The sequence below is a fragment of the Sceloporus occidentalis genome, unplaced genomic scaffold (genome assembly GCF_023333645.1).
Source record: "Sceloporus occidentalis isolate IW3139 unplaced genomic scaffold, rSceOcc1.0.p SCAF_23, whole genome shotgun sequence".
Lineage (NCBI taxonomy): Eukaryota > Metazoa > Chordata > Lepidosauria > Squamata > Phrynosomatidae > Sceloporus > Sceloporus occidentalis.
This window is the reverse complement of record NW_028317003.1, coordinates 3,483,408-3,509,378: the sequence shown is the minus strand read 5'-3', so window position 1 is coordinate 3,509,378 and position 25,971 is coordinate 3,483,408. Positions and strand designations below refer to the sequence as shown.

At 38.4% G+C, this 25,971-nt stretch overlaps 2 protein-coding genes across 3 annotated transcripts; one reads left to right on the top strand and one right to left on the bottom strand.

Annotated features, from left to right (window-relative positions):
• Positions 1-451: 451 nt before the first annotated feature.
• On the top strand, positions 452-23,651 carry LOC149300697 (acyl-CoA dehydrogenase family member 11-like). Of its 2 annotated transcripts, none has more exons than XM_089484850.1 (20): positions 452-591; positions 1,508-1,607; positions 1,764-1,889; positions 2,262-2,423; positions 3,763-3,927; positions 4,209-4,307; positions 4,755-4,913; positions 5,098-5,204; positions 5,364-5,490; positions 5,761-5,838; positions 6,195-6,333; positions 6,539-6,646; positions 7,774-7,872; positions 19,415-19,481; positions 19,637-19,722; positions 20,100-20,171; positions 20,755-20,909; positions 21,858-21,974; positions 22,731-22,840; positions 23,537-23,651. In XM_089484850.1, the coding sequence occupies exons 1-20, from the start codon at positions 452-454 to the stop codon at positions 23,649-23,651; spliced, it is 2,331 nt and encodes a 776-aa protein (XP_089340976.1). The 2 variants fall into 2 exon arrangements, with proteins under 2 accessions (XP_089340976.1, XP_089340975.1); XM_089484849.1 differs by having other exon boundaries at positions 4,209-4,356; positions 4,792-4,913.
• LOC149300698 (atypical chemokine receptor 4-like) lies at positions 12,043-13,110 on the bottom strand. The gene has a single exon (XM_089484924.1). It carries the CDS (start codon positions 13,108-13,110, stop codon positions 12,043-12,045), a length of 1,068 nt encoding a protein of 355 aa, XP_089341050.1.
• Positions 23,652-25,971: the final 2,320 nt, after the last annotated feature.

Here is a 25,971-nt window from a genome sequence, read left to right as displayed (position 1 = left end):
TTTACAGGTAGACTGCTGCCAGTTACTGATGGGATGGAAACGGTCCAGCTAACCCTTTCCTGCGGCAGCATTGAGACACGTCTGCACTCAGGAAGAGGAGGGACTGAACCCTGTAAATAATCAGTCTTTTCAATTTTAATCAACACAAATTACTTCCTGTGTCGCTGTCATTACAACACCTCAGCTACACGGCAACGGAGACTGCCGCGGAACCTGAAAATGTGTACAGCGCTCTAATAAAACATTTGCCGTTATCAAAGATGGCGCATTAACCTTCTATTTACGTCAATGTTCGGGTTGTATACTTTACGCATGCGTATGCCTTTTTAAAAAAAAAAAAAAAAAAAAATGAACTTTATTGAGTGGTACAATGATTAACAAAAAAATGTGTGAAAGGTTGAGATTGACTATAAACATCGTACTTTGATCTCAACGTCTGTAGTGAAGAGAAATGGCGGAAGAGGAGCTGGACACCAGCGCAGTGCGAAGTAACCACAAGCTCGATGAACGTAGTTTAGACGAGTACCTGCGCAGGCACCTACCGGGTTACGGCGCGGAACCGTCCGCGGGGCTGACTGTCCGACAGTACAGGTGAGAGTCGCCCCTGACAGCTTATAGCATTCCATAGCTACAGCATTCGTGACAGCTCGGTATTGACATTAAGAAACTACAACTCCCATGAACCCCAGCAAACAATTGACAGGGCATAACTAAGAATATTTTTGGAGTTTTAGTTCAAAATCAGGTGTAAATTTTACAGTATCCTGCATACTTCCAAGGTGTCTCTCTTATGGACCCAAATCCCTCTGCCTGTATTCCCTCCCATGACCTTGCTCCTTTTCTATGGTTTTATAATGTTTTCTGGGTGTGAAAATATCCCAATGTTCTACAGCCCGAAAAGTCACGATAACAGGCAGAAATGTGTATTTAAATTAAATTATGTAACAATAACACATTTTATGAGTACCCATGAGAGGGAAATTGCGGTCCTCTGGCCTTAAGGCTTAGAGACCCCTGATTAAATCCACAGGGGTGCTCAGCATGTGGGAATGATTTTGGTCACTGCATCAAGTACCGCTTGTGGACCCTTATATTCAATAATAATAATCATTTAAAAAACCCAATACCGCTTTTGGACCCTTCATGCGCTTTTTATTTTTTATCCCTCGCTGCCCTAGCCTATGGCTGGTGGGTGGAGGGAGACATTTTTATAACACCATTCGTGGGCTGGGGTCTGATACATTTGAATTGGCCCCATGCTTGTATATGATGCACATAATGCGATCGCTAGTACACAAGAAAAAAAAACATCACTTGTTGCTTTTATTACAATGGGTAAATAGAAGAAGTTTTTAATTGCATATTAAGGGAAAAACAACAGTACTAGGTAAACTAACACTCCAGCAGAAGGTGACAGTATAATCGGTGTCGGAAACTGTGTATCAATGATTTTAACATTTTCAGTGTATGTAAAACTGATAACACAATGCATTTTTTTCTTTTGCAGATCCGGTCAATCTAATGCAACATATTTCATTAAGAAGGGCTCAAATAAATATGTTCTCAGGAAGAAACCTCATGGTCCGCTTCTGCCTGGAGCTCACCGGGTAAAGTGCGCTTTACAGATATGCTCGAGAACTTTACGATCCACTGTTGATATACATTCAGATCACCTTGAGATACATATGTATAGATATATGCTTGTGTGTGTGGGTGTCTTTTTGTGTTTTTATATAAGTATTACTATTTCTGGATAATATTAGGTTGACCGTGAATATCAGGTTGAGAAGGCATTGTTCGCAGCTGGCTTTCCTGTCCCGAAGCCCCTGCTGTACTGTAACGATGTATCAGTGGTTGGAACTGAATTCTATGTGATGGAGCATGTGCAGGTTTGTCTAATTTTCTTTCTATTCTTTCTGGTAAAAATATAATGAGCTTTTTAAAACAGTTAAGATCTTATTGTTCCATAAACAATGTACGAATGGAGCAAAGGTAGCTCAGCCAAGAATCACTTGAGTAGCTTGCCCTACAGACCCTCAAATTTAGGCTCGCTAGTGCTATTACAGGAAACATCTCAAATCCAGAGCTTGAACAGATCGGTGGTTGAATTCCGATTAGCAGACATGGAGATAAGATGATTAGCAGCACAGAGTCCATTGTTCAAGTCTCTATACCTGATATATTAGTGAAATGTGAAGTCATGAACTCCAATATACTTGCAGCTAGATATATATATATATACATTTTTTTTTTCTTGCCAGGGCCGCATTTTCAGAGATATAACTCTTCCAGAAGCCAGTCCTGCTGAGAGAGGTGCATTGTACGTGGCTCTCATCGAAACCCTGGCTTGTCTCCATTCATTTGACATACGTGCATTGAAACTTACTGAATATGGCAGAGGCAAAGGATATTGCAAGAGACAGGTAAAATTCTGAAAACCCTCAAGGTGGGCAACCGGAGACCTCCAACAGTTATAGTGCAACATGCAGGCATTCAGTCATTGCTGGAGGAGGATGTTGGAAGCAATAGCTACGCAACTGCCACTGGATTACGCTCTCTGCACCTTTGTACCAGTCATTGGTTTTCCTGTTTTTATTTTTATTTCCAATGGACAGAGTGTTACAATTCTGTGTAGAACCACACCATCAGCCATTGTTAATATTTAGAACCCAGAAACACATATTTTAGAGAGAATCTATTTTTTTATGAATCTGATGATGTTGTATTACGGTGTTAAATGAAAGGGGTTTTCAGTAATGACAGATCAGGGTACCAGGGTACCAGGTCTTAGGAGTGGTTGTTACTGTCTCTACTATGATTAATGGTAGCGTTAATAAAAATGGCACTTTTTTCCATTAGAAGTTTTTTTTTTTGTTTGTTTTTTTTTTTATTTACTAGCACAATTTTATTTTGATTGCTTTCTAAAACTGGGTGAGGAACAGCCAAACTCACTAGGGTAAAGTTGCTATTTATAATGCACCTTTCTCCCATTGGGGCTCAACGCGCCCGGAATTAACCTAATCAGCAGCTTAGTAATAGATGTTGTTATTGCCCAATCAATTGTACTTGTTTATTCACCTCAGAAGGATGAAGGGCTGAGTTGACCCTGCCAGGATTTGAACCGGCTACCCTGAGCTTTGAACAGGCTCCACAGTCAGTCTAGTCTAGTCAACTGTTTTATAAGACGGAGCAAAGCAACAAGACACAAGATCGCTATGCTACATCAGCAAGGGCTCTCACAGGAAGACATTTCAAGGAACACAGGGGTTTCTAGATGTTCTGTCCAAGCTCTTTTGAAGAGGCACACATATTGTGGACCATAGACACATCTGTTGGCCAAGGAAATGCAGGGAGGCATCTAATTAGCCCCACATTTATTCTGGATTATAATAATGAACCCAAACATAAAGCATTATTCATTAAAAGCTATCTTCAGCATAAAAAGGTACAAGGAGTCCTTGAAGTGACGATATGGCCCCCACTGAGCCCTGATCTCAACATCTTTGAGTTTGTCTGGGATTACATTACGTGCCAATGTAGCAAGAAGAAATGCTTCTGTTTTGTAGCCAAATGATTGCGACACTAAATATTGATTTAGATTTTTCCTCTGTCCACTCGATTTGCATTTTGTTAAATGATTAAAAAAAAAACTATTTACATGTCTATTTTGAAAGCATCCTTACATTACATCATTTTTAACAACTGCACAATACTGTATATCTTGCCGGGTTTAATAATTAAACAGTATTATATGTTTCACAGGTAGTTACCTGGAAAAACCAATATGAAAGGGCTGCGCATTCTGATATTCCAGCGATGGACCAGCTGGTCCAGTGGTTAATGGACAACTTGCCAAGCAACGATAATGAAGAGTGTTTGATCCATGGGGATTTCAGAATTGATAACATAATCTTTCACCCAACAGAGGTGTGCTGCACAACCCATATCTCTATGTTATTTGCCGTGTCAGAAATATATAGTAAGCTCATTTAATGTTGTTTGTGATGGCATTCTCTGCACTCCTAGTCCATGGGCACTTCAGCTTTACTTAATATTGCCCAGTCTGCTCATGTTCTGTATTCCAAAACTGTAGTCAGTTTCAGATGTAGTCTAAGAGGCACAAGTACTGAAACATTCATGTTTTATGTAATATGACATGAGTCATGTTATCCTTCCGTACCTAATCATTGCCTTTTTCAATGTTTTAGACTCGTGTGATTGCTGTCCTGGACTGGGAACTGTCTACAATTGGCCATTCTATGTCAGATTTGGCTTACTTCATGTCATCCTATTTTTGGCCTGCCAATGTTATGTTATTTGGTAATCAAAGCGACAAAAGCTTAGGCGAAATAAAAGGTACATAAAAATGTATTTTCTTTTTTTTTGTGTTTTTTTTTTTTTGTTTTTACTGATGATCTAAAGGTAGATGTCCAAGAAGACAACATGGTTACATTAGTGTCTTTATTGTTCGGCAGGAATAATATATCAAATACCGGGGCGCATAGACATGTGGGAAAAAATAAATAATATAGTGTAATTGAGCGTTTAATCTGAGCACGTTTGTGAGTGCAAATTTTTTCACCATATATTCTTTCATATTGAAATTTTATTACACTATATTGTTTTATTTATTTTTTCCCACATGTCTATGCGCCCCGGTATTTGATATATTGTTCCTGTAAACACTTATGAGGAGTGTTATTTTCGGGCAGCAGCAAGACCTGTAGGGTATTTATATTTTTATTATTCACCAGTTTGTGGAGGTGTCTTTCTTTTCTCTTTGTTTGGCAGGAATGCCAGCCTTTGAGGATTTGATGAACATCTACAGTCGTTGTCGAAATATCCCTTTGCCAATCCCAGACTGGAACTTCTTTCTTGCACTTACCTTTTTTAAATTAGCGGGAATATTCCAGGTAAAGGTATAATGTAGATTTAAGCCACATGTTTTGATAAACTAAAATGGCCTTATGGGGTTGGGTTAGACTAGGCTAGCTCAACTAGTCGCTGCTAGATTATCAGTTTAAGGAAATAATGGACAAAATAGCTCAATCATTTATATGTAATTAAACAAGTAACTGCTCTTTTTGTTTAATACAGGGCATCTATGCACGATATCTTATTGGGAATGCCAGTGCAGAAAATGCCAGCACTTTTGCTGAGATGATAAAACCAATGGCAGAACATGGGCTTAAATTAGCAAAACGGTAGTATTTTATTATTTTTATTTTAGTATGAGTTATGTGCGTTTGAATTGCCATTTTGATTGTAGTTCTATGTTCTTTAGAGCATATGGAGAGTTTTTTTCACGCAACGCATAGTGTCTTTTTTTTAAGTCTATGAAATATATATGTGTATATTTTCAGAGGGAACCATACAGCCAGCGAAGACCCCAGCATGTCAGGAGAGTTGTTCTTACAGAGTACTAAAGGTCGAAGGGTGTTGCAGCATGTGAAGAACTTCATGCAACAGCATGTGTATCCAGCTCAGGAGGTCAGTGGGAAGAGATGAGAAGAATTGACAGTCCATTTTACAATATTATTATAACGGCGACAAATTCATTTTTTGTGCTTACAAAATAGTTTCTTTAATGTACGAGAAATACAATTGGTTTGGTGCAGTTAACTTCTGACACCTAAAGGGTGCCTTCTTGGGAAATTATGTAAAATAGCATCACAGATACAATTTAAAGTGCTGTTAAAATCAAATCATTATTAGTAGAATTTTACTTCATTTAGTGAATCTGCTTTGGCATGTTTTCAGGAGGTTTTGGAATATTACATCAAAAATGAAAACTCGCCTCTGAGATGGAAGAAACCATTGGTGATTGAGAAGCTGAAGGTAAACAGAGTCTAATAATCTCTCATAATCTAAAGTGTAATCACCAGGGCTGTCCACACTGCCTTCTGCTTGCCTATTGTCTGTATGAGTACTACTCTTACTACTCTGGGAATGATGGGCTATGTGCATTTCTGTATAATATTATACAAGTGTTGTATGGATGATTCATGTGTAGAGTGCATTAATGGAATCACTGCATGAAAACATGATAATGCATAAGGTAAAAAAAAAAGAATGATTAAAAAAAATACTTCCCCATTCATTACTGAGCAACTCTTTTGGAGAAACCAGTTATATATGTTGCAATGTAAGTACGTTCACAAAATTGATTTTAGAATTTATCTTTGTGTCGGTAGGAAAAGGCTAAAGCTGAGGGATTATGGAACCTTTTCCTGCCAGCTATCAGCGGCCTAAGCCAGACCGACTATGCATTCATTGCAGAAGAAACAGGGAAATTGTTTTTTGCTCCTGAAATATTTAATTGCCAAGCGCCAGGTAATAATGTCCGCACTAAGTGTTGCAATGCACGTTTGTAATTATTTTTCCCTGTGAGTTTGTGCTCAGTACCTATTACTAATATAGTGAGACTTTTTTGTATAAGTTATTAAACTAAAGGGTCACCTTATACTATATATAAACCCGGTTTATTTGGGTTTAATTTTGAGTAAGTAGTCATAAATATTGTCTTCTATTTATTCAGACACTGGAAACATGGAGGTCCTTCATATGTATGGTACAAAGGAACAGAAGAAGCAGTGGCTTGAGCCTCTCCTTTCTGGGGAAATTCAGTCTTGTTTCTGTATGACAGGTGAGCCCAGTTCTGGTTTCTAGCTTTAAGTTTTTTATACATGGTATATTTACATTTTTTAGTGAATGTCAGAATGATGCAGGTACAACTGATAAAGGATCAAATATTTTTAAAGTATATTTCGGTAAACGTGCCTCACCCTGCATCATCAACTCTAACTTGCCTTTAGATAGAAGAGCAATTTACATTTTGTACACTAGGACATTTTTTGTACCTTTTTTTTTTATTTGTTGTCTACCAATTTGAGTTAATTTATTTTTTCCTGCCAAATTACATAAGCAATAGTGGGAGATGTGATCAGGCTCTGTCCTTGTCAACTGTTGCATACCATCTCACATATCTACAGCATGTATGTTTCAGTGTATACAGTGCCATTATTAAAATATTAGATATTCCAGACTATATTGCAGTGTAAAAAATACTAACCCAAGCTAAGACAATTCTTTATTGCGTTCTCGTTTACATGGTATGTTAGGGACATTGTAGTATCACTTTAATTTTTATTGAAAAGGCCAAATGCCTTTTATTGAATGTATGTTTTATATTTGATATCACTACCTCTGTACTGTTCCTATGGTAAATAATCATTTGGAGTTCAAAAGCAAGTCTCTGGATAGTGAGCAAAACCTCACTACCTCACAGAGAGTTGCAAGTATTGAAAGAAAAGGGTCTCTGGCACTCACGTTTTCTTTTATTCCATCAAATAATCCACCGGTTGATGATAAAAAACAAAACCAAAAACAGCACTGTAACATTGTGGAAGGTGTATTTCAGCTAGACAAAATCTAAACACTACACAAGAAACTTATGATTAAGCACCTGGTGTGCGAAACACATAAAACTTTTGTGTAGCTGAGATACACCTTCCACAATGTTTCACCGCTGTTAGTTTTTTATCACCGACTGATAGATTATTGAAAGTAAGTGCCAAACCTGTTTTGTTCTATATTTGAATTTACTAACTGGTATTAACCAAGCACAATATGGAGCAGGAACCGGCTTCCTACTGACGGCTAATTTCCAACTAATGCAGTAGCCCAGGAGTTTGTCTAGGTTGTCAGTATTGGACTTCATCGTGTAAACTCGAATTTAACACTTAAGCTAACATTAACCTTTCTTTGTGCTAGAGCCTGATGTAGCGTCCAGTGATGCCACCAACATGGAATGCAGAATACAACGTGACCACGACAGCTACGTGATCAGCGGGAAAAAGTGGTGGAGCAGTGGTGAGTGAATATACCCACACCTAAAAAGGTCACTTGTAATGACAGTGTAAGAATTTCTGTTCCCCGAAAGACAAAGAGGTTTATTCACCGAAAGCATAGTTAACATGAGGGTTTGCATGAGACTTGCTCTATGTCTCAGCCCCTTCCTTTCACTATAATATATGATAGGCTTCTGCTGTATCATGTATAGTTAAATTATCCCCTTCAAGACCGGAACGTACCTGGTACTTCCGGGTCAAAGGTCACCGGCAGACCGGGATGTACCAGGTATGTCATCGATGATGCACGATCCAGCGTCGCTATGGACGCTGGGATCGCGAGGGGCGGCTGCTACTGACGGCTGGGTTTTCCCAGCGATCCGTAGCAGCCACTCCCCCTCAATTCCATGCAGGTGATTGTCCATTGCATGTACATATTAACCTCTAACAAATCAATAAAATAACCACAGACACAGAATTGTAAATTGGATAAAATTGGCCGTAGCTTTATTTAAAAGGGTATAAGAGGCATTAACAACACAAACCATTTAACGTAATAACCAAATAACTTCTTATAAATAATACACCAAATACAATCCGCCCCTTTTCTCAGCCAGATTGTGTAACACCAAGCCTCTGTCCACCTCAACACAGAGGCGACCTTTACCCCTTCTAAAACTACGACAATATAACATATTACATACCTTACATTTAAAACAAAAGGGAGGGGGGGGGTGGGACGCTTGCTGAGCAACAGCTCCTTGAAGATTTTTCTTGAGGTGAATTGAATCACCCTGCGAGCAGCTATTTATTTATTTTACAGTTGCCTCACGCTGTAAGCACAGCTGACTGTACCAATCAGCTGTGCTTATTTTTCCCGCCCCACAGAAAGCGCAATCAAACCTCGTGCTGCAGCACAGCTGATAAACCAATGAGCTGCGCTAAATAAACTGCCTGCCCAGTAACCTAGAATTAGATTTAGCTAGCCTAGCCCACCAAAACTTTATGCCTTAACTATCCTGACCTTTTAGTGACCCTTATTATATAACTAATGTCCAGCAATGGACAATTAGCGCGCCGCTTAGGCAGCTTGCGCTTTCAACGCTTTGCAGCGATAAACCCTAATGCCTTCAGTTCTTGTGAGATACTATTTAAACACAATCTTATTAGCCAGTGTGTATATGTATGTTTCATATCATCTACATTTTAGTATTACAGTCAACTTTTTGCAGCTGATGTTGTTTCTTATTTTCCCAGTCCGTCTCGGGTCAAATCATGCAAAATAATGTTGATTTTGGCTAGAGTTGTGAGTATCTGTCACAGAGGATTTAAGGTATCCTCTAGACAGCACCTCACTTCTAACTTCTTTTACGGGGTGAGAAAGATTCAAGCATTTTGTAAAAAAGGCTTTTCTCGCTTGCCCCATTGCACTGGGATGTGATATCCCTTGCAAGCGGCTAGAACAGGAGGGCAAAAATACAGCTATTACAGACACATCTAACATTTTGATGCTGACATTTTAGAGCAGTAAAATAAATGTAGCGTTTACTGTAAACTGGGCTAAATATGTATAAATCAAAGCTATTAAAGGCTTTTAAGTGCTTTCTGAGTAGATTTTTTTTAATAGGGGCCCTCAACCAATGCAAAGCAAAAACTATTAAGTTATGTTTTTCATTGTATGAAAGGTTTAGGGTCCTGTTAACTAGATCACCAGTAAGTAAAGATGAACAACAATGTTCCATGTAAAAAAAACCAAACCACTGTGTAAGGTGTATCTCGTCTAAACATCCTGAGATACATCTTTCACAATGTTGCAGCACCGTTAAGGTTATTTTTTTTTTTACCAACTGATTTACTTGATGTAGTGCCAGACCCATTTCTTTCTTTATTTGGATTCATTAATCCAAATAAAATATATGCTGATATTTACTAATTTGGTAATCGAGCGCAACATGCAGAAGGTACCGGCTTCCTACTGTGGGGATAGTATTTTACTATTGTTTTCAAGCTCACGCAGTAGCCCAGGACTTTATCTAGGTTGTCAGTATTGGATATAAAGCATGCTCTTCTAGATGTGAAGGGGTTAAAGTGTCATTGGTTAAAAAAACATTTAAAACTGGCCAATCACATTTTAAGGTACACTTCACTCCTTATATGCACCTTAATGCATATGGCAGCTGTTACTTGTATACTTGTAAAGATGTGGGGTTTTTTTTTTTCCTTTTTCATCCTAATGCATTAAGGGATTCCTCAGAATATTCTTTATACATTTGGCACGTTTTCGTGCCACCCCCAGTTCCTGCTGAATCACGGAAAGCTGAAGGGGTATTCCTTTACAGCTCTGTACCTGCAGCGTTAATTATGCATCTATGTATTATATACTGTATTTTGTCAGTGTATGCGTGTCTCTTGGGGCCTTTCTAGTATCACAGTACCATACATATTATGTATGAGTGTTTTTGATGTTTGTACGTATACTGTTTGTGATATTGACTTTACGTGTTATGCCTGTATGCACTTTTTATGCTGTTTTAGTTCTGCACGGCATCACAGTATGCCTTTTTGCCTGATATATACAGTCACGTGAAAAAGAAAGTATACCCTCTCGGCAAATTCACTTCAAGGTCAGACCGTGCAATGCAGGGAAATTGGGAAAAAAAAAACAGGAGTTACATCTCAGACTCTTCAGCCCTCAGTTAGCAAGTTAAATGTTAAAGTTTATGACAGTACAATTAGAAAAAGACTGAACAAGTATGGTTGGTTTGGAAGGGTTGTATCTGAACAAACCACAAGACTTCTTGAACAATGTCCTTTGGATTGATTGCTATTATATGCTGATATGTAAAACCATAGAATTCAAAGATGGTCTACTTTATTTTATGCATACTGTGTATAATAAATATATATATATATATATATATATATATATATATATATATATATTTTATTTTTTTTTATTATTTTTTTATAAACTCATCATTTGTTTAGTTAAATGCTACCAGTACAATGGGGAAGATTTTTTTTTTCCAACACACACATGCAAATGACAGTTTTTGTTGTTTTTTTACTTTACTTAATCTTAAGAAAAAAAATAAATCAGAAATCACAGAAAAAATGCATATGATTTTCTTGAATGAGTAAAATTGTAAATGGATTGGGACACAAGCAGTTAAGATTGTATTTTCTCCTTTGATAAAACAAACCTGTGAACAATTAGATAAAGATGTTTTGTGTTTATAAATGTGCTACGATGTTTAGTGCTTGAATACAGACTGTATATCCAGTTGGTTTGTGTAAATACCATGTATACAATATACTTGATAAATTATACTATAGGATATATAAAATATATGAGCATAGCTAAGGGAAGTGTCCTTAGAAGACCACTTTCCATTGCAATGGTTCATGCCTATCATGGTGTGACCTCTAGCAATATTAAAATATGCATTTTTATATACTTGTCATTGACCTACTCCATTATCAATCTCACTAGTCTTCCATGTTGCTGCCCTTTTCATCTCCACATTTCTTACGTAGTCTCACCTTCTGTTCTCTTCCTATTTCCCTCCTCTTTCCTAAATATTGTGTCCTTTGCTCTGGAACACATTTTCCCAATGTCAGAAAAAAATATTCTGTTAACTAGGGAGCTGATTACCCAAAGGGATGAGAGATCTCCTGGCCCTTGTGCATTGTGGTGATCTATGCCTAGATAGCACAGCTCCATAGCATACTTCCACCACAAGTGAAGTGTTGGGGCATAAAGTTATGTACTATTACTCTTAACAAAGGATATGCAGTGTGAGGCGAGCCTGGGGATCAGCTAGAGGAGCAAGTCTGAGTGTAGAAATGAGATTGGTGGGAAAGTACATGTGCTTGGAGGAAGCTAATGTTTACTTTTAGATCTTTTAGGTTTATGAGACAATCCACATAATTTTGTAAGGATGTCCATCATCTCCAATGTGAAATACTGAGTTAAGCTGTGCACCAGCCATAAAGTTTACGGTACCATTGCTTCCTACCTCCTGGAATATGTCAACCCAAGCCTTCATTTAGGCCGCTCCCCTTTAAATACTTGCCCCAGCTACATCTGCTTGTTAACTTAAAATGTGAGCTTTTTAAAAGGTTCCATTCTTCATAATGTTTAAGATGATATCTCAAACATCGTCTGTCCTGTATAAAGTCCCATGCATTTCTAGAGAGAGAGACTTATTGTTTCTTCCACATGATTTTCTGAGTGCATGGAATACTCTTCAGCGCTTGATGTTTGCTTTTGCCAAAAACCACACTTCTTGATAGTTTTGGTAATATAGGATTGAAATGTTGCTCCCACAAAGGCATATAGTATTGGATTAAGACAGCAGTGAAACAAAGCAATGCTTTTAGTCACCTGGATCATTATGTCAATGGTCCGACTAGTGTTGCATATTGTAATAAGGGCATATATTAAATCAATTGCTCTCCAGAACTTAATTATATTGTATGGTAATTGAGTTATAAGAAAGATTGCCACCACAGCTAATAAAACCTTTAGAGACCTTGATCTCTTGATATTGTTTTTTTTTAGTAATACTTTGGCCATTGCAGAGTAACAGTATAACATAATAAAAAAAGGCAACACAAAACAAAATACTATATCCAGAATCTGGATTAGGACTGTCATCACCTTTACAGAGTCCTTGGGGTATTCTGGAAGACATGTGCGTCTACCATTGTGTTCTTTCACAGTGCTAAAGTAGAAATCTGGGATACTCAACAAAATGGAAGTGGCCCAGACAAAGAGGCAAATTGCCCGGCACCTTTTTGCAAAATTTCGATGACTTGACGCTTTGTTTACAGTAAAGTATCTATCCAGACTAATGCAGGCCAAGAATTGCATACCAGAACCAAAATTTACAGTGTACAATGCTGAGGTTATCTTGCACATTCCTGTTCCAAATAGCCACCCTACGGCAGAATCCACTGCCCAGAAGGGAAGAGTAAAGAGTAGCAACAAATCAGCTATTGCCAAGTTCAAAATGTAAACATCAGTCTTGGTTTTCATTTTCTTGTGACATGCATAGATAACGACAACTAAGGAATTGCCTGCCGTTCCAAGCACGAACGCCACACTGTAGAAGGCGGGAAGAAAAATCTGGGCAAACGTTCGGACATCACTTTTTTCGCAACGCTCTTCGTAATTGTTATAATCAAATGTTGTGTCTGGGTAGTCATCATAGTTCTCAGTCGATGCTGTTAAAGTTATATTTGTCTGGGTAGACATGGTCCTTTGAATAGGAAAAAACAAATAATTCATCTTACTACTAGCTCGCTATGTTGAAGAATGAGAAATTGTCATACGATTACCTATTTCATGTACCCAGGGAGGATTTTTTTTTAAAATGTAATATTCATATTGTCCTATATAAACTGTGTAATAATTGTGACATACAATTAAAGAAAATAAGTCTGTTTAGCACGGTCTAGATTTTAAATGGCAAAATAGGCTACAGAATCTGTATTTACTGTGGCAGAATATTGGTGGTCTAATCATTTATTACATAACAAAATCAAGATAATTTTACTACAATAAAATAGTTTTGATTGCTCTGACTTCCTTTATAATTTTTATCAATATAGTATATTAGCACAGATCATAGAAATGCAAAACTGTTGCTGGATACTTATAGCTTCACTTTACCATAGAATGGACATCATACCAAATGTTTCTGGCTCCCAGTACAAAAGACCAGAGCCGTATTTAAATGGTACCTAGGGCAAGCTCCCTGTTGGCCCAATTTTACCAAAGTAGCGCTCTGTGTAGCTACTGGGCTGCTGCTGGGCATGGGATCCCAGTGCAAAGGGTCTAAACGAGGAAGCGTTGGGAGGGTTCTACACCAGCAGGAGTACGGACCTCCACCAGACTATGGAGGCTGTCGAAGGGGCCCAGGGGATAGCTGTATTGTGTCCCAAGGCATTGTGGGCCCAGCGCAGCTGCTCTTTTTGTGCATGTGAAAGACATCCCTGAAAAAACCTTCTCAATCACAAAGCGTATTTTATATGGATCAGATTTACCCAGACCACTTTAAATATCTTATTGTGGTTCTTACACACCCAACAAAGTAAGTGGAAGTGGAAGTTGTTCAATGATCCAACTGGAATATACCGTATTGGCTCGGATATAGGCCGCACTTTTTTCCCCCACTTTAAGTCTTTAAAGTGGGGGTGCGGCCTATATTCGGGGTCTAGCGCCCGACGCCCGGGACATGCAGCGGGGTTAGGATACAGATCCCCCCGCAGCGGTGCAGGGGACCTGCATCCTACTCCCCGATACGCTCAGACAGCCTCCCCTGCCAGCACTTCCCACGGGGGGGGGTGCCGGCACGGGAGGTTGTCTAAGCGCATCGTGCGGTTGTCTAACCACACGATGCGTTTTACCTCTGGCACCGGAAGTTGTATACGCGTATTGCGTAGATGTCCCCCGCCGGCCTCGCAAGACACCCGGGAGTCAGCTCCGGTAAGTCGGGGGGCAGAGGAGGACAGTGGCAGCATATCTCGGGGAGGGAGGAGGACAGTGGCAGCATATCTCGGGGGGGGGGACGGACAGTGGCAGCATATCTCGGGGGGGGGGGACGGACAGTGGTAGCATATCTCGGGGAGGCAGGACAATGACAGCATATCCCGGGGGGGGGGGGGGCGCTGAGTGGCAGCATGTTTTTTTGGTGCTTTTTTAAGGAAAAAAACTTTTTCTTTAAAAAAGCACCAAACTTTTAGCGTGCGGCCTATATACGGGGGCGGCCTATATCCGAGCCAACACAGTATATTTGTTGGTTCTTTGCCTATTCCTGTGAGGTTCTTGGAAGTCTGTGTCAATCTAAAATGCAGATAATGCTAGGCGCGGCTTATCAGTTCATAAACGCCGGCCAAAGAGTTGTACTGTGTCCACCATCAGTAAAAATGTAAACCATCTTTTAGATATATTCTTCTGTCAGTGTTCCAGTTTCTTTCGCAATAGAAAAATATTTATACAGGCTTAGAGAGATAACCGTGGATATTTACATAACTTTCAGTGATGGGAGACGATTTAGCGGAGGTGAACACATAAAATGATTATTATGAAGCCAAAATTATTTACATATTGCATTTGGTATATAATGCTTCGAAAAACTGATTGCAGTATAAGGTTAAAAGGGCCTTGTTTGAAAAATTCTAGATGATACATGTTATTAAATTGTGGAGAGAAATGTATGTATTTTAATTCCAAAGAAGTTAGCACATTAATGCAATAAAAAAAATGTAAGTATTTTGTTCGTAAAGAGGCATTGTAACCGCATAACAAAGGAGCCTCGGTATTGAAGGTACTATTCCATTTACTCTGCTGAATGAAATGAAATAGTATTAGAAACATATTCCCTAGTACTGTTGAATGCTTAAACCATTCCCAGAAATAATTATTTAATTTAACAATACCCTTCCTCCACCTTCTTTGAGCTCACCTTTCTTAGTCCTTGTCCTGCCTTCGGACAATACTTATATGAGTGTATCTGGTCCGTCCCTAAGAGTAGCACTTAATACCCTAACTCCTAGATTGTAAGCTCCTTTGAGTAGAGCCCCCCTTACCTCCTGTTTCTATGAGTCTAATTGTTATGTCATTCATTACTTTTTATGTCCTGTGCTGTGGAATATGATGATAATATATAATCATAGAATAATATCAACTGTTGCTCCATCATACTTTATTCCTTGGAACACCTGGCATTTGGCATTAATGCCGGTACAGGCAGGTTATCGTAGAAACCAAAAATGCTTCTTAAATATATATATTTTTTGTGTAAACAGCACCTTAAAAGGCAATATGTGTATTTTGATTTATTTACTGTATAAATCCGGATTTAAAAAAAGGATCCAGGTATGTAGAGGGTAAGACTGGCTCAAGCTTTTCTGGACTTGTACAATCGTGGACAGCTCTAAAGAGTTTTCTTCTGTCCCGTTTGACATTGTTAATTACTCTCAAAAGAAACAATGTTACTAATAAAGTCACAGACAGTAGAACTTTATTGTATGTGTTCCAACTAAATGAATGTTTGTTGGCTGGTTTTCTAAACCATTTACTGTCCGTTCAATTTGTTTGAAATTGTCAAAAGAATTTGCACAAAAGGGATTTCTCTTCTCATTCTCAAGCTACTGTGTACAGTACGAGTGGGGCAGCAGCATAAGTAAATGTTTAGAAATTTCTTTGCGAAAGAGTTTGTGCATTTACAATTGTATTTAAAACAAGCATAGTATAGCATAAGAGGAGGACACCAACCTTATTTCCGAAGCAGCGTCAATTTCCATATTCACAGAATCTTCTATGCCTCAGATTAAAATGATGCAAAAGGTTTGGTTAAGAATCCAAGACCTCTCCCTTTATTATTGGCAGCTTTTTATATATTTCCCCCCCCTAGACAAGGATGAGTCAGACATACACCAAAGTTCACAGACCAACTTGCTGGGAATAAAAGCAGAATCATTTTGTTTTCTTCTTAGGAAATTCCACGTCAAATATGATACTTACTGTATGTCTGTATGATTCTTTAGAAGTAAAAAAAAAATGTGAACACTTGTATTAATATTGGAAGAGGATGAAACAGCCAGAAAAATGTCAAGCTACCAAAACAAAAACAGCTAAGATTGAAACTGAAACTACATTGTATTATTTTATTTTTTTAAAGGATGCGCCTCCTTCTTGTGAGTGGCAACATCTCGCAGTGGCGTTTGTGACCGCCCTCTGGATTGGTCACAGAACACCTTGGGGTGGGTGTTCAGTGTCACTGAATGCCTCGCTATCACCATCAACAATCCCTTCCTAAACTCTCTTAAAACTTGTGTCTGCCGCCATACAGCGACCCATACAGACAGGACATTGACGCTCTGGTGAGAGGCTGGTCGCTGATGCCGATCTCCGTTTTGCTGAATGCCTTGTCATCCAGGCATTACAGCAACACCGTTTGGGTGCAGAAAGCGAAAGTAGATCGCTTTCTGCACCCGTCTAAAGCCATGACGGTCCTGGCACGTCAATTGTCACTAACTGGATGTTAGTGCATGACATCAAGGGGATAATTATGTTTTTTACACAAATAGACTTGACTTCTAGCTGTCAAACATATCAAGCATATACTCTCAAAGTGTAAATATACTTGCAATACAAGTATTTTCGCAATACAGTTTTTTAATACGAAATTTAAGACATGCCTCTAAAAATCTCACAGATTCACACAGATAATGCATCTGTTTTACCCTGTTTTGCACATACACAGAGCCTGAATTGTGACCATACAGTTGCAAAATCTGGATGTGTGCATTGCACCCTTAATCACAATAGCTGCAGCCCCTCTCTGGTGCATCAACCAGAAAGCAAATGGGTTGTGCACTAAAGTGTATATGATAATAATTGTCACCTTTATATTATATATATATACAGTGTGTGTGTGTGTGTGTGTGTATATATATATATATATATATATATATATATATATACACTACATATTGCATTATAATATATATTTCTTTTTTATTTCATATCTTACTTAGAATATATTAGCAACCCTGCATATAAAGGTGCCATGCATTTATTAAAAAAACAAAAACTGTCTGTGCTTCTCACCCTAATAAAGTTTATTAAATGCATTTTAGGTGTGTTGAGCGCACAACCCATTTGCATTGTATACATTTTCTAGCAGTCATAGGGGCCGCTGGCAGATAGGCCTGACGAAGTTGAGAAGTATGACCAGGGCCGGCCCGACAATGGAGCCGAGTGGGGCAACCGCTCCAAGCCCCCCTTTTTTTTTTTTTTTTTTTTTTTTTTTAAAGCGAAAGAGAGAGAAAGGGGCTTGGTTTTCGCTTACCAAGCTGTCAGTACCTGCTCGGCGCCCCTCTCTCTCTCCTCTGCGGCGAGTCTTCCTGTTCGGTCTCGGTGCCGGCTTGTAATGCTGAGTGCCGGAAGATTTCCGGCGCTCAGCATTACAAGCCGACACCGAGACCGAACAGGGAGACTCGCCGCAGGACTGCTGAAAGGTAAGTACAAGGGGGGGCGGCAGGGACGGAGGGAGAGGAAGGGTAGATAATGGGGGGGGCATTTTAAAATTCGCCCCAGGCGGCATTTTGCCTTGGGCCGGCCCTGAGTATGACAAAAACACTGCTGCTGCACAGTGCATCAGCTCAGGCCAGTACCACCTCTTGATGTCTGAGGTCCTGCTAGAAAAGGCAACAGACAGCTGTGGTCAACACAACAATAGTGAACATTGAATATGCTGCCAGTAAATCAGAGAAAACTAGAAAATAAGAAAAACCCATGCAAATATACATTTTTCTATATGTGAAACAACTTAAACATGGTGTGTGAATTCATGTGAACAACATATTAATGCATCTACTACATATCTTTATTATCTATATTTCCTTTCATTATTTGTTTTTACAGCTATTTTGCAATGTGTGCTAACTGACATAATACAAAAAAAGACCTTGTAAGTATGTCATGTTTTGGGCGTCTGTATTTTTCCTGCTGCTTGTTTCCTACCAAAAATTATCTATGTGATAAAGTCCCTAGAAGTTCACCAGACACAAGACATCCTGTTTTTATCCAGTTTGTCAAGGATGACTTGGAAGCCTCGACTAGAGTCTTTAGTTGAAGTTGATACTTTTTATTGAGCCAACATATGAAAAGAGGAAACTATTGAAAACCAAAAAGTGAAAGGTAATAATATAATTCAATTGTACTTCCCAAATGACTGCAGCAGCTCAAGAAGACACTCTTCCTCAGGGTGTAAATATGCCAGTAAACACATGATTGGGGCGCAAATACATATAGGGAAAAATAATATAATAATAGTGCAGAGTGTATAACCAATAATAAGTGTTATATGTGATATAATTGCACTCACAAACAATATAGATGCATCGGACCCATCAACATATAGTGAAAAAATTCCTTTTATTAATCTTCATGGAGAATCTGAGTTTGCTGTCAACCAGTCGCAACTTTATTAACAAAAGGAAAAACAGAACATTTGAAGCGCTTGACACGTAGAACGCGATGACATCAGAACCCGGAAATACAAAGGATACAAAATGACGATGATACAGAATAGAAGCAGAAAAGAACCTGGTGTTGTTTCCTGAAAAATGGCAGCTTTGTTTCACTAAACCATCATGAAATAAAATATTAACTAATAACTGGCATAAAATCATTAATACAGAAGTAAGTTTTTAAAATCACAAGTTTAATCTTTTAAACTACATAAACTATGAAAAATGCATTCAAGTATGCATCCTTTTAAAGGGACAGTTTAATGTCCCATGCATACTCACCAACCAAAAATGTGCGTTAAAGTAACTTATTACTTTATTATGCATTTTTTAACTTCAATTTTTCAACCTTAAGGAGAAGCTGCAGCTTCAACGCTCCAGTACCTTTGTGGTCTTGTTTTCCCATCATACATTTACAAAATTAAAATGTAAAGGTCCCACTTAGCTGTCATATGCATTAACAAAAGAATATTGTACTTCCCTTTCCATAATAATTCCTTTTCTTTCTATATTTCCAGGTGCTGGCAATCCAAATTGTAAAGTAGCAATTGTAATGGGGAAAACTGAAAACTCAGCCTTATCTCGGTAAGAAGAACTTTTAAGTGTCCTCTCCCCCACGATTCTCAGCAACCATTTGCTAATGCTTTCTGTTAATTTGAGATTAATACTGTATATCCTTGCTAATAATTAAAACTCTGTCACTGAAAACAACCTTTTATTGCAATTATATTTTATTGAAGGTACAAGCAGCATAGTATGATTATAGTACCCATGGACTCTAAAGGTGTAGAAGTTGTGAGGGCCCTGAAAGTTTTCGGATATGAAGGTAAGCATATTTAATTGGTATGCAAATATATATTTATATTTTTTTTTATGAATAACAATATATAAACACTTAATGGTAGATATTAACCATTTGTAAATCTAGTCTTTTTTTTCCTGAAGTAAAAATGAATATAGTGAATATAGTATAGTGACTGTTTATTATGCATAGTATGCATAGTATGCATACAGTAGGATTGACTTGCATACCTGAAGAATTGGGTATAACACATGTATTTCTCGGGGCTGCCTTCTATCCAACGGAATGAAATAACTATATATAATGTTACGTGATTATTATAACCATGATTTATTTCATGATCTACTATTTAGTTTTTTCAATTGTTTATATGCACAAATAGTTATGCATTTTGTTTTCAGATACCCCTCATGGAGGACATTTTGAGGTGCACTTCAATGATGTTAGAGTTCCTGTTTCTAATTTAATACTGGGTATGTATAAGTAGGCTTTCATTGATTTCAGAATCCCTAAAACATCTGATCAGTTGTGTGAAAGAAAAGATAATGGGGACAGCTTAAACCACCATCCAACCTAGCTGAATTAAAGTGAGGTAATCCAGGTGACTGATATGTTTACTTGTAAGGTGTTTCATCAAGAACCAAATGTTCCTCACTTTGAAAACCTCAGTCTTGTTCTATGAGCATGATGACCAGCATAGGGGTTTAAAAAACTGTCTTCTGTAGATTTTAACAAAATCACTTTATAGTTTCATTGGTCCTTGGTTTATGAAGAAGACTATTTAGGATTTAGTCCCCTTCCCAATCGAGTAGTATTTAACATAGAAAATGTTGTCTTGTCATACAAGCTGCATCAAATCTAGACTTCTTTGGAATAGACTTTTCATGAACTAATTACATATTATTATTTCTACCTGGGTAATTGGTATTGTTATCTCTGAAAAAACATAAAAACAACACAAGAAATTAAAGTTCTACCCAGCTCATAAAATTCTTAGAACATAAAAAAAATAGTATGACAAAAATGTGATCAACTTAATAGTATTTTTTTTTTTAGGTGAAGGAAGAGGGTTTGAGATAGCACAGGGGCGCCTTGGCCCTGGTCGTATACACCACTGTATGAGGACCATAGGTGCAGCTGAAACTGCCCTCCAGCTAATGTGTGCCAGAGCTGCCAGTAGGAAGACATTTGGGAAGAAACTCTACCAACATGTAAGCAGAAAAAAATAATATACAACTGGTGGACAATAGTAAATGGGATACTGGTAAATAGTAGGAAATGCAACTTACTATCCATTCACATTGCCCTGGATCGTAGACTTTCTTTTGTAAACATGTTAACAATTGGAATTCATATAGAGAGGCTGGTAGATAAATGGAACATCCTCCCAGCAAAAGTGGTTAATACAAGGGATTGGAATAAGGCTATCAAGTTTTTTTTATGTTTATCTACAAATAAATATAAAATCGTAGTTTCGTTATACCCTAGTAAGCATAAATATTTGTTATGACCTTTAAAAGGATATTCCAGCCTGCATATAAACTTTAATGCATATGATAGGTGTGTGTGTGGTCCCTTAAAATGTTTATGTGGTCCATTTTGCAAATGCATGTGGGGATTCTGCAGAATCCCTCCCCCCGAATGCATTTGCCCTTTTCCCCACCTCCAGCTAAGTGCCCTGCAGGAGATGCATTCAGCCGAATGCATCTCCCTGCACATGATTTACTCACCTCCAGTCAGCTCCAGTGGCCATGTGTAAATTCTTCCCATTGATTTCCTGATTATGCTGCCAATCAGTGACAGGACATACTTCAATTGATTTTATTGGAAGTACTTTACTGCCACTGATCGACAGGAAGAGATTTTTTTTTTTGTCATTTTGGAAGAAAATATATTGAATAACTCAGAACACTGTCAGAGACATTAGACCGTCCCTTTAAACATTCCAGCTTTCTCATTTGATGATTGTGATTGATTTTGTTTAGTAGATAGTTATCTTCCAACATCTTCTTAAGATTATGGAAAAATAAGGCTGAGACAACCAAATTTAGCCATTTGGTTATTTATTCTGCTGTTGTTAACATTCAAACTTCGAAACCACTGTACACAAGAACATAGTCAAGTAAACATGTTTGGAGCAAATGTTTTCTTCCACGCAGGAAGTGGTCGCACACTGGATTGCTGAAAGCCGCATTGCTATTGAACAGGCCAGATTGCTCACTCTCAGAGCAGCCAAAGCCATAGACACGGTTGGGAGTGCACGGGCCAGGAAAGAGGTACTTTAAACAATCCCTAATATTGGGTACTTACCAGACATATACTTGGTACTGTTAGCAAAAGCCTTTGGCTAATTCCTGCCAAATAGTATGTCCACTAACACACACATAACAGTGAACCAAATGGTTTTATGGTGTAATATGTAACAAATGAAAAGAAGATGTTTCTTTATTATTTTAAATAATAATAGTGCAATAACATATTACACAGTTGCGAGCAATATGTATTTACTATTTAGTAAACTTGGGAGATACATCTTTTTCCCCACTGTCTTCTTGTCTTCCAAAACAGTTTTTTGGAGGTTTAGAATTAATTGCTCTTGGTGGAATAAGTAGATTTTTATAAAACTGCAAGACCGTAGTATTTGTCTTGGGCCTCCAATTCTTCTCAGGTTTTGCAGATCCATGCGTTCAGATAAGCATCATTTCAATTGGTGTTAGTTTTTTTAAAGACATCATCCCATTCTCTTTGTATCAACCCATACTCCTCCTATAAAAACAAAACGCGCAGATGGTCTTGTAGTGTCTGAATTACTTTTGCAGCCAGTTTGTTGAAACCCAGAAACTCACCTGCTTAACCAATGCGTTAACCATCCTATAGTGGCAACAGATTTATTTAGGCTTTAACCAAGGGTTCCAAGATTTAAATAGTATAAGAGCTTTCATCTCCTTTCATACTTTAGCTAAATTAACACAATTCTGCGTGATTTCTATACATTATTGCAAAACTGAGAAAAAATGTAATGGTCTTTGCAGATTGCTATGATCAAGGTAGTTGCTCCAAGAATGGCATGTGAGGTTGCAGACCGTGCAATCCAAGTTTTCGGAGGAGCGGGGGTTTCCCAAGACTATCCTCTGGCATTTATGTAAGTAGAAGTATTTACTTTATGAGCATCAGGTGTCACTGTGCATACTTTGCTATTAATTTACATTTTCATAATTGATATTTATTTTCCTGTTCAAACTAAGTTGTTTATACAATAATTTCACCAGTAATACACAACAAACAATCTTCACACATAAATCTAAGTAAGTGTTTTTCTCCATATTGAGCAATAGTAGGTACAATTTATATACATGCATAATTAAAGTGCAAGGAGTTTCTGTACTTTTGGACAATACTTGCCAAAGACAAACAGCACAGATTCAAAGGTGGCCTGTTTTAAGTGGCCAATTGTCCTAAAAAATTGGATTTAGAGTTCTGTAATAAAATACTGTGTTCAGTATAAAATGAGTATTTATTCTTTAAATAATTAGACAAATATGTTCAAAACACTGTTATATAGTTTAAAAATGAACATTCTGTTTCCATAAGAAATATGGCTAGAACATTCAACTCGTCACAGATTTCTGATGTCCCAGTCGGGAAAACCAGTTCTATGTCATATTACTGTTGCCTAAATTAATATTAGTTACATAGATATACCATTCCATTCCTCATATGCAGTAGCAGTGCCAGTGATATATTTTCTGGAGTGCAAATTTGCGTTTTTGTCGCAGTTTGTCTCTTTTTATAAGAGAACAACGTCCAAATATTCTTCATCAGCATGAATGTTTTGCAGGTACGCGGCTGTTCGAACTCTCCGCATAGCAGATGGTCCTGATGAAGTTCATCTCTCAGCCATTGCCAAGATGGAATTGTTGGAACAATCAAAGCTGCTCTCCGCAAAAATGTGATAAAAGCGTGACAATGACTTGCCTTTATTAGAAATAAAGGAGGAAAACAAACTGATTTTAATAGAATCAGAGGAGATGACTGAATTTTTGCAAAGATTTTTGTCTGTAATTGTTAAGCTATGATTTTATGTAATTTTTGGGGGTTTCATTTTTTTCCAACCATTTAATTACTCATCACTGCTGGTAACAATTTACATTTTAAAGAATTTGCCATGCCCATATTGATAAATGAGCAATAATGTAAATGTGTATTGCATACAATACATAATATATGAAATTATTAATATTTTTTAAAAAATAATATACACTTTGTTAGCATTTCAGAAAATAAACACATTCTCATGAAGAACTTCTGTTATTTCTTTTATTACTTTATTACAATTTTGTTTAAACCTCTATAAATAGTAACTTCATCATTTACCTTTTCATTTGAGTATTCACCCACTGAAAATTCCCTGCATCTTGCAAATCTATTCTTTTGGAACACTGATTATTCCAATCAGTGTTCCAAAAGAATAGATTTGCAAGATGCAGGGAATTTTCAGTGGGTGAATACTCAAATGAAAAGGTAAATGCACTGAAGTTTAGCAAACAATGGATTTATTATAGGCGGCTTTTTGTGTAATTTCCTTTTCCTTAATTTCGACATACTTACATAATAACTATTCCAATAAAAAAAGATATGGGCATTCTTTTTTAATATTTGTGTTATCTTTCAATACTAATTATGAAATATGTATTCAGATGTAGGATGTACTGATGCAACCCTTCAAGCACATTATTTTTGTATTATTGATGTGATTCAGCAGTGCAGATTTCCTGAACTGGCAGCGCCATACGGAAACTACCAACATCAATTTAAATGGGGATTTCCAGATTTTAGTATGTTCTCACCAACCTTGCTTTTTTCTGACTAACAGTTGTGTTCGGAACAGCATCAAACTAGTGTTGTCTCTCCCTAAAGCCTGGGCTGAAAGGTCACTGCTGTCTGAGTGATTGAGATTTTGTTACATTACATTTACCGTATTTGCTCGATTATAAGACAAGGTTTTTTTCAGCGCAAATGCTCGTCTTATAATCAGATTTCCAATAGAGGTCTGACTATGACACTAAGATCCAGATCCCCCGCAGCGCTCCAGAGGCCCTGGATCCTCCTGTCTGGTAACCTCCGGTGCTGGTGCTTCTGACTTCCTGGGGTGTAGTCAGGGCAGCGAGTAGACAACTACGCTGTGACGGAAGCCTCCATCACTGGGGCCACTGGAGAAGCCTGACTGCCAGCCTCCTCCCTATTGACTATGGGCCCTGGGTTTGTAAAGACTTCTGTGGCTACCCCCAGCAGTATCATCTCATCACTGGCTGAGGGGATTATCTCCGGCAGACAGCCAGGATCTGCCACCAGGGAGTGACCACCATTCTTTGATGTTTAATGTTGTATAAATCAGTCTCCCCCCTATTGTAATGTTAATCCCGTTACTGCCCCTGTTGTCTCTGAGAGGCAGATTAAGGGGGAGGTTTGTGTCCCAATATCTTGTTTTATGTTAATGTGTGTTTTGCTGGATATATCCAGCTCTGTGTGTCTAAAATAAATCAGTCTTCGTTTGGTTTTACCCTACACTGAGTTTCGGCTAGTGACTGGGGAACCGGGGAAAGTGTGTTGTCCGAGGCTAAGGGAGCACAAGACAGCGGAGGTAGTCGGTCGGACTAGCCAGCTCCGTGACATACGCGATTTGCAACTTCCACTGCACCCGGAGGGAGGCGCAGTTAATAGCGGGGTTTGTCTGCGTCCATCGCGCAGACCTTCCCCGGCTCTCAGAGAGGAGAGTTCCCCAGCAGCTGCGTGGAATTCTGTCTGCCAGCCGGAGGGTGTATACGCGATGGACGCAGACAACCCCCGCTGCCAACGGCACCTCCTTCCGGCTGCAGCGGAAGTTGCCTACGCGAATCGCGTACACGTCTACCCGCTGCCCCAACTACATACCAGGGAGTCAGAAGCACCGGTAAGTTCGGGTTTCAAATGGGGGGCATAAGGCATTTCTGTAGGCAGAGTGCTTTATGATATGCCTTTTAACCCCCTTAATGCCACTCTGCCTCCAGAAATGCCTTTTAACCCTCTATACGCCACTCTGCCTCCTGAAATGCATTATACCTCCCTATATGCCACTGTGCCCCATAATATGCCTTTTTAACCCCCTAAATGCCAGAGTGGCATATAGGAGTATAAGGCATTTCTGGAGGCAGAGTGCTCTATACAATCCCTTTTAACCCCCTTAATGCCACTCTGCCTCCAGAAATGTCTTTTAACCCTCTATACACCACTCTG

Bases quoted from the DNA above. Each gene is read 5' to 3' on its own strand.
- LOC149300697 (XM_089484849.1), top strand. From the start codon at position 452: ATGGCGGAAGAGGAGCTGGACACCAGCGCAGTGCGAAGTAACCACAAG. The intron at 4,357-4,791 runs GTACATAAAAAT...TTTGTTTGGCAG, and splicing joins AAGCTTAGGCGAAATAAAAG to GAATGCCAGCCTTTGAGGAT. The intron at 6,647-7,773 runs GTGAGCCCAGTT...TCTTTGTGCTAG, and splicing joins GTCTTGTTTCTGTATGACAG to AGCCTGATGTAGCGTCCAGT.
- LOC149300698 (XM_089484924.1), bottom strand. From the start codon at position 13,110: ATGTCTACCCAGACAAATATAACTTTAACAGCATCGACTGAGAACTAT.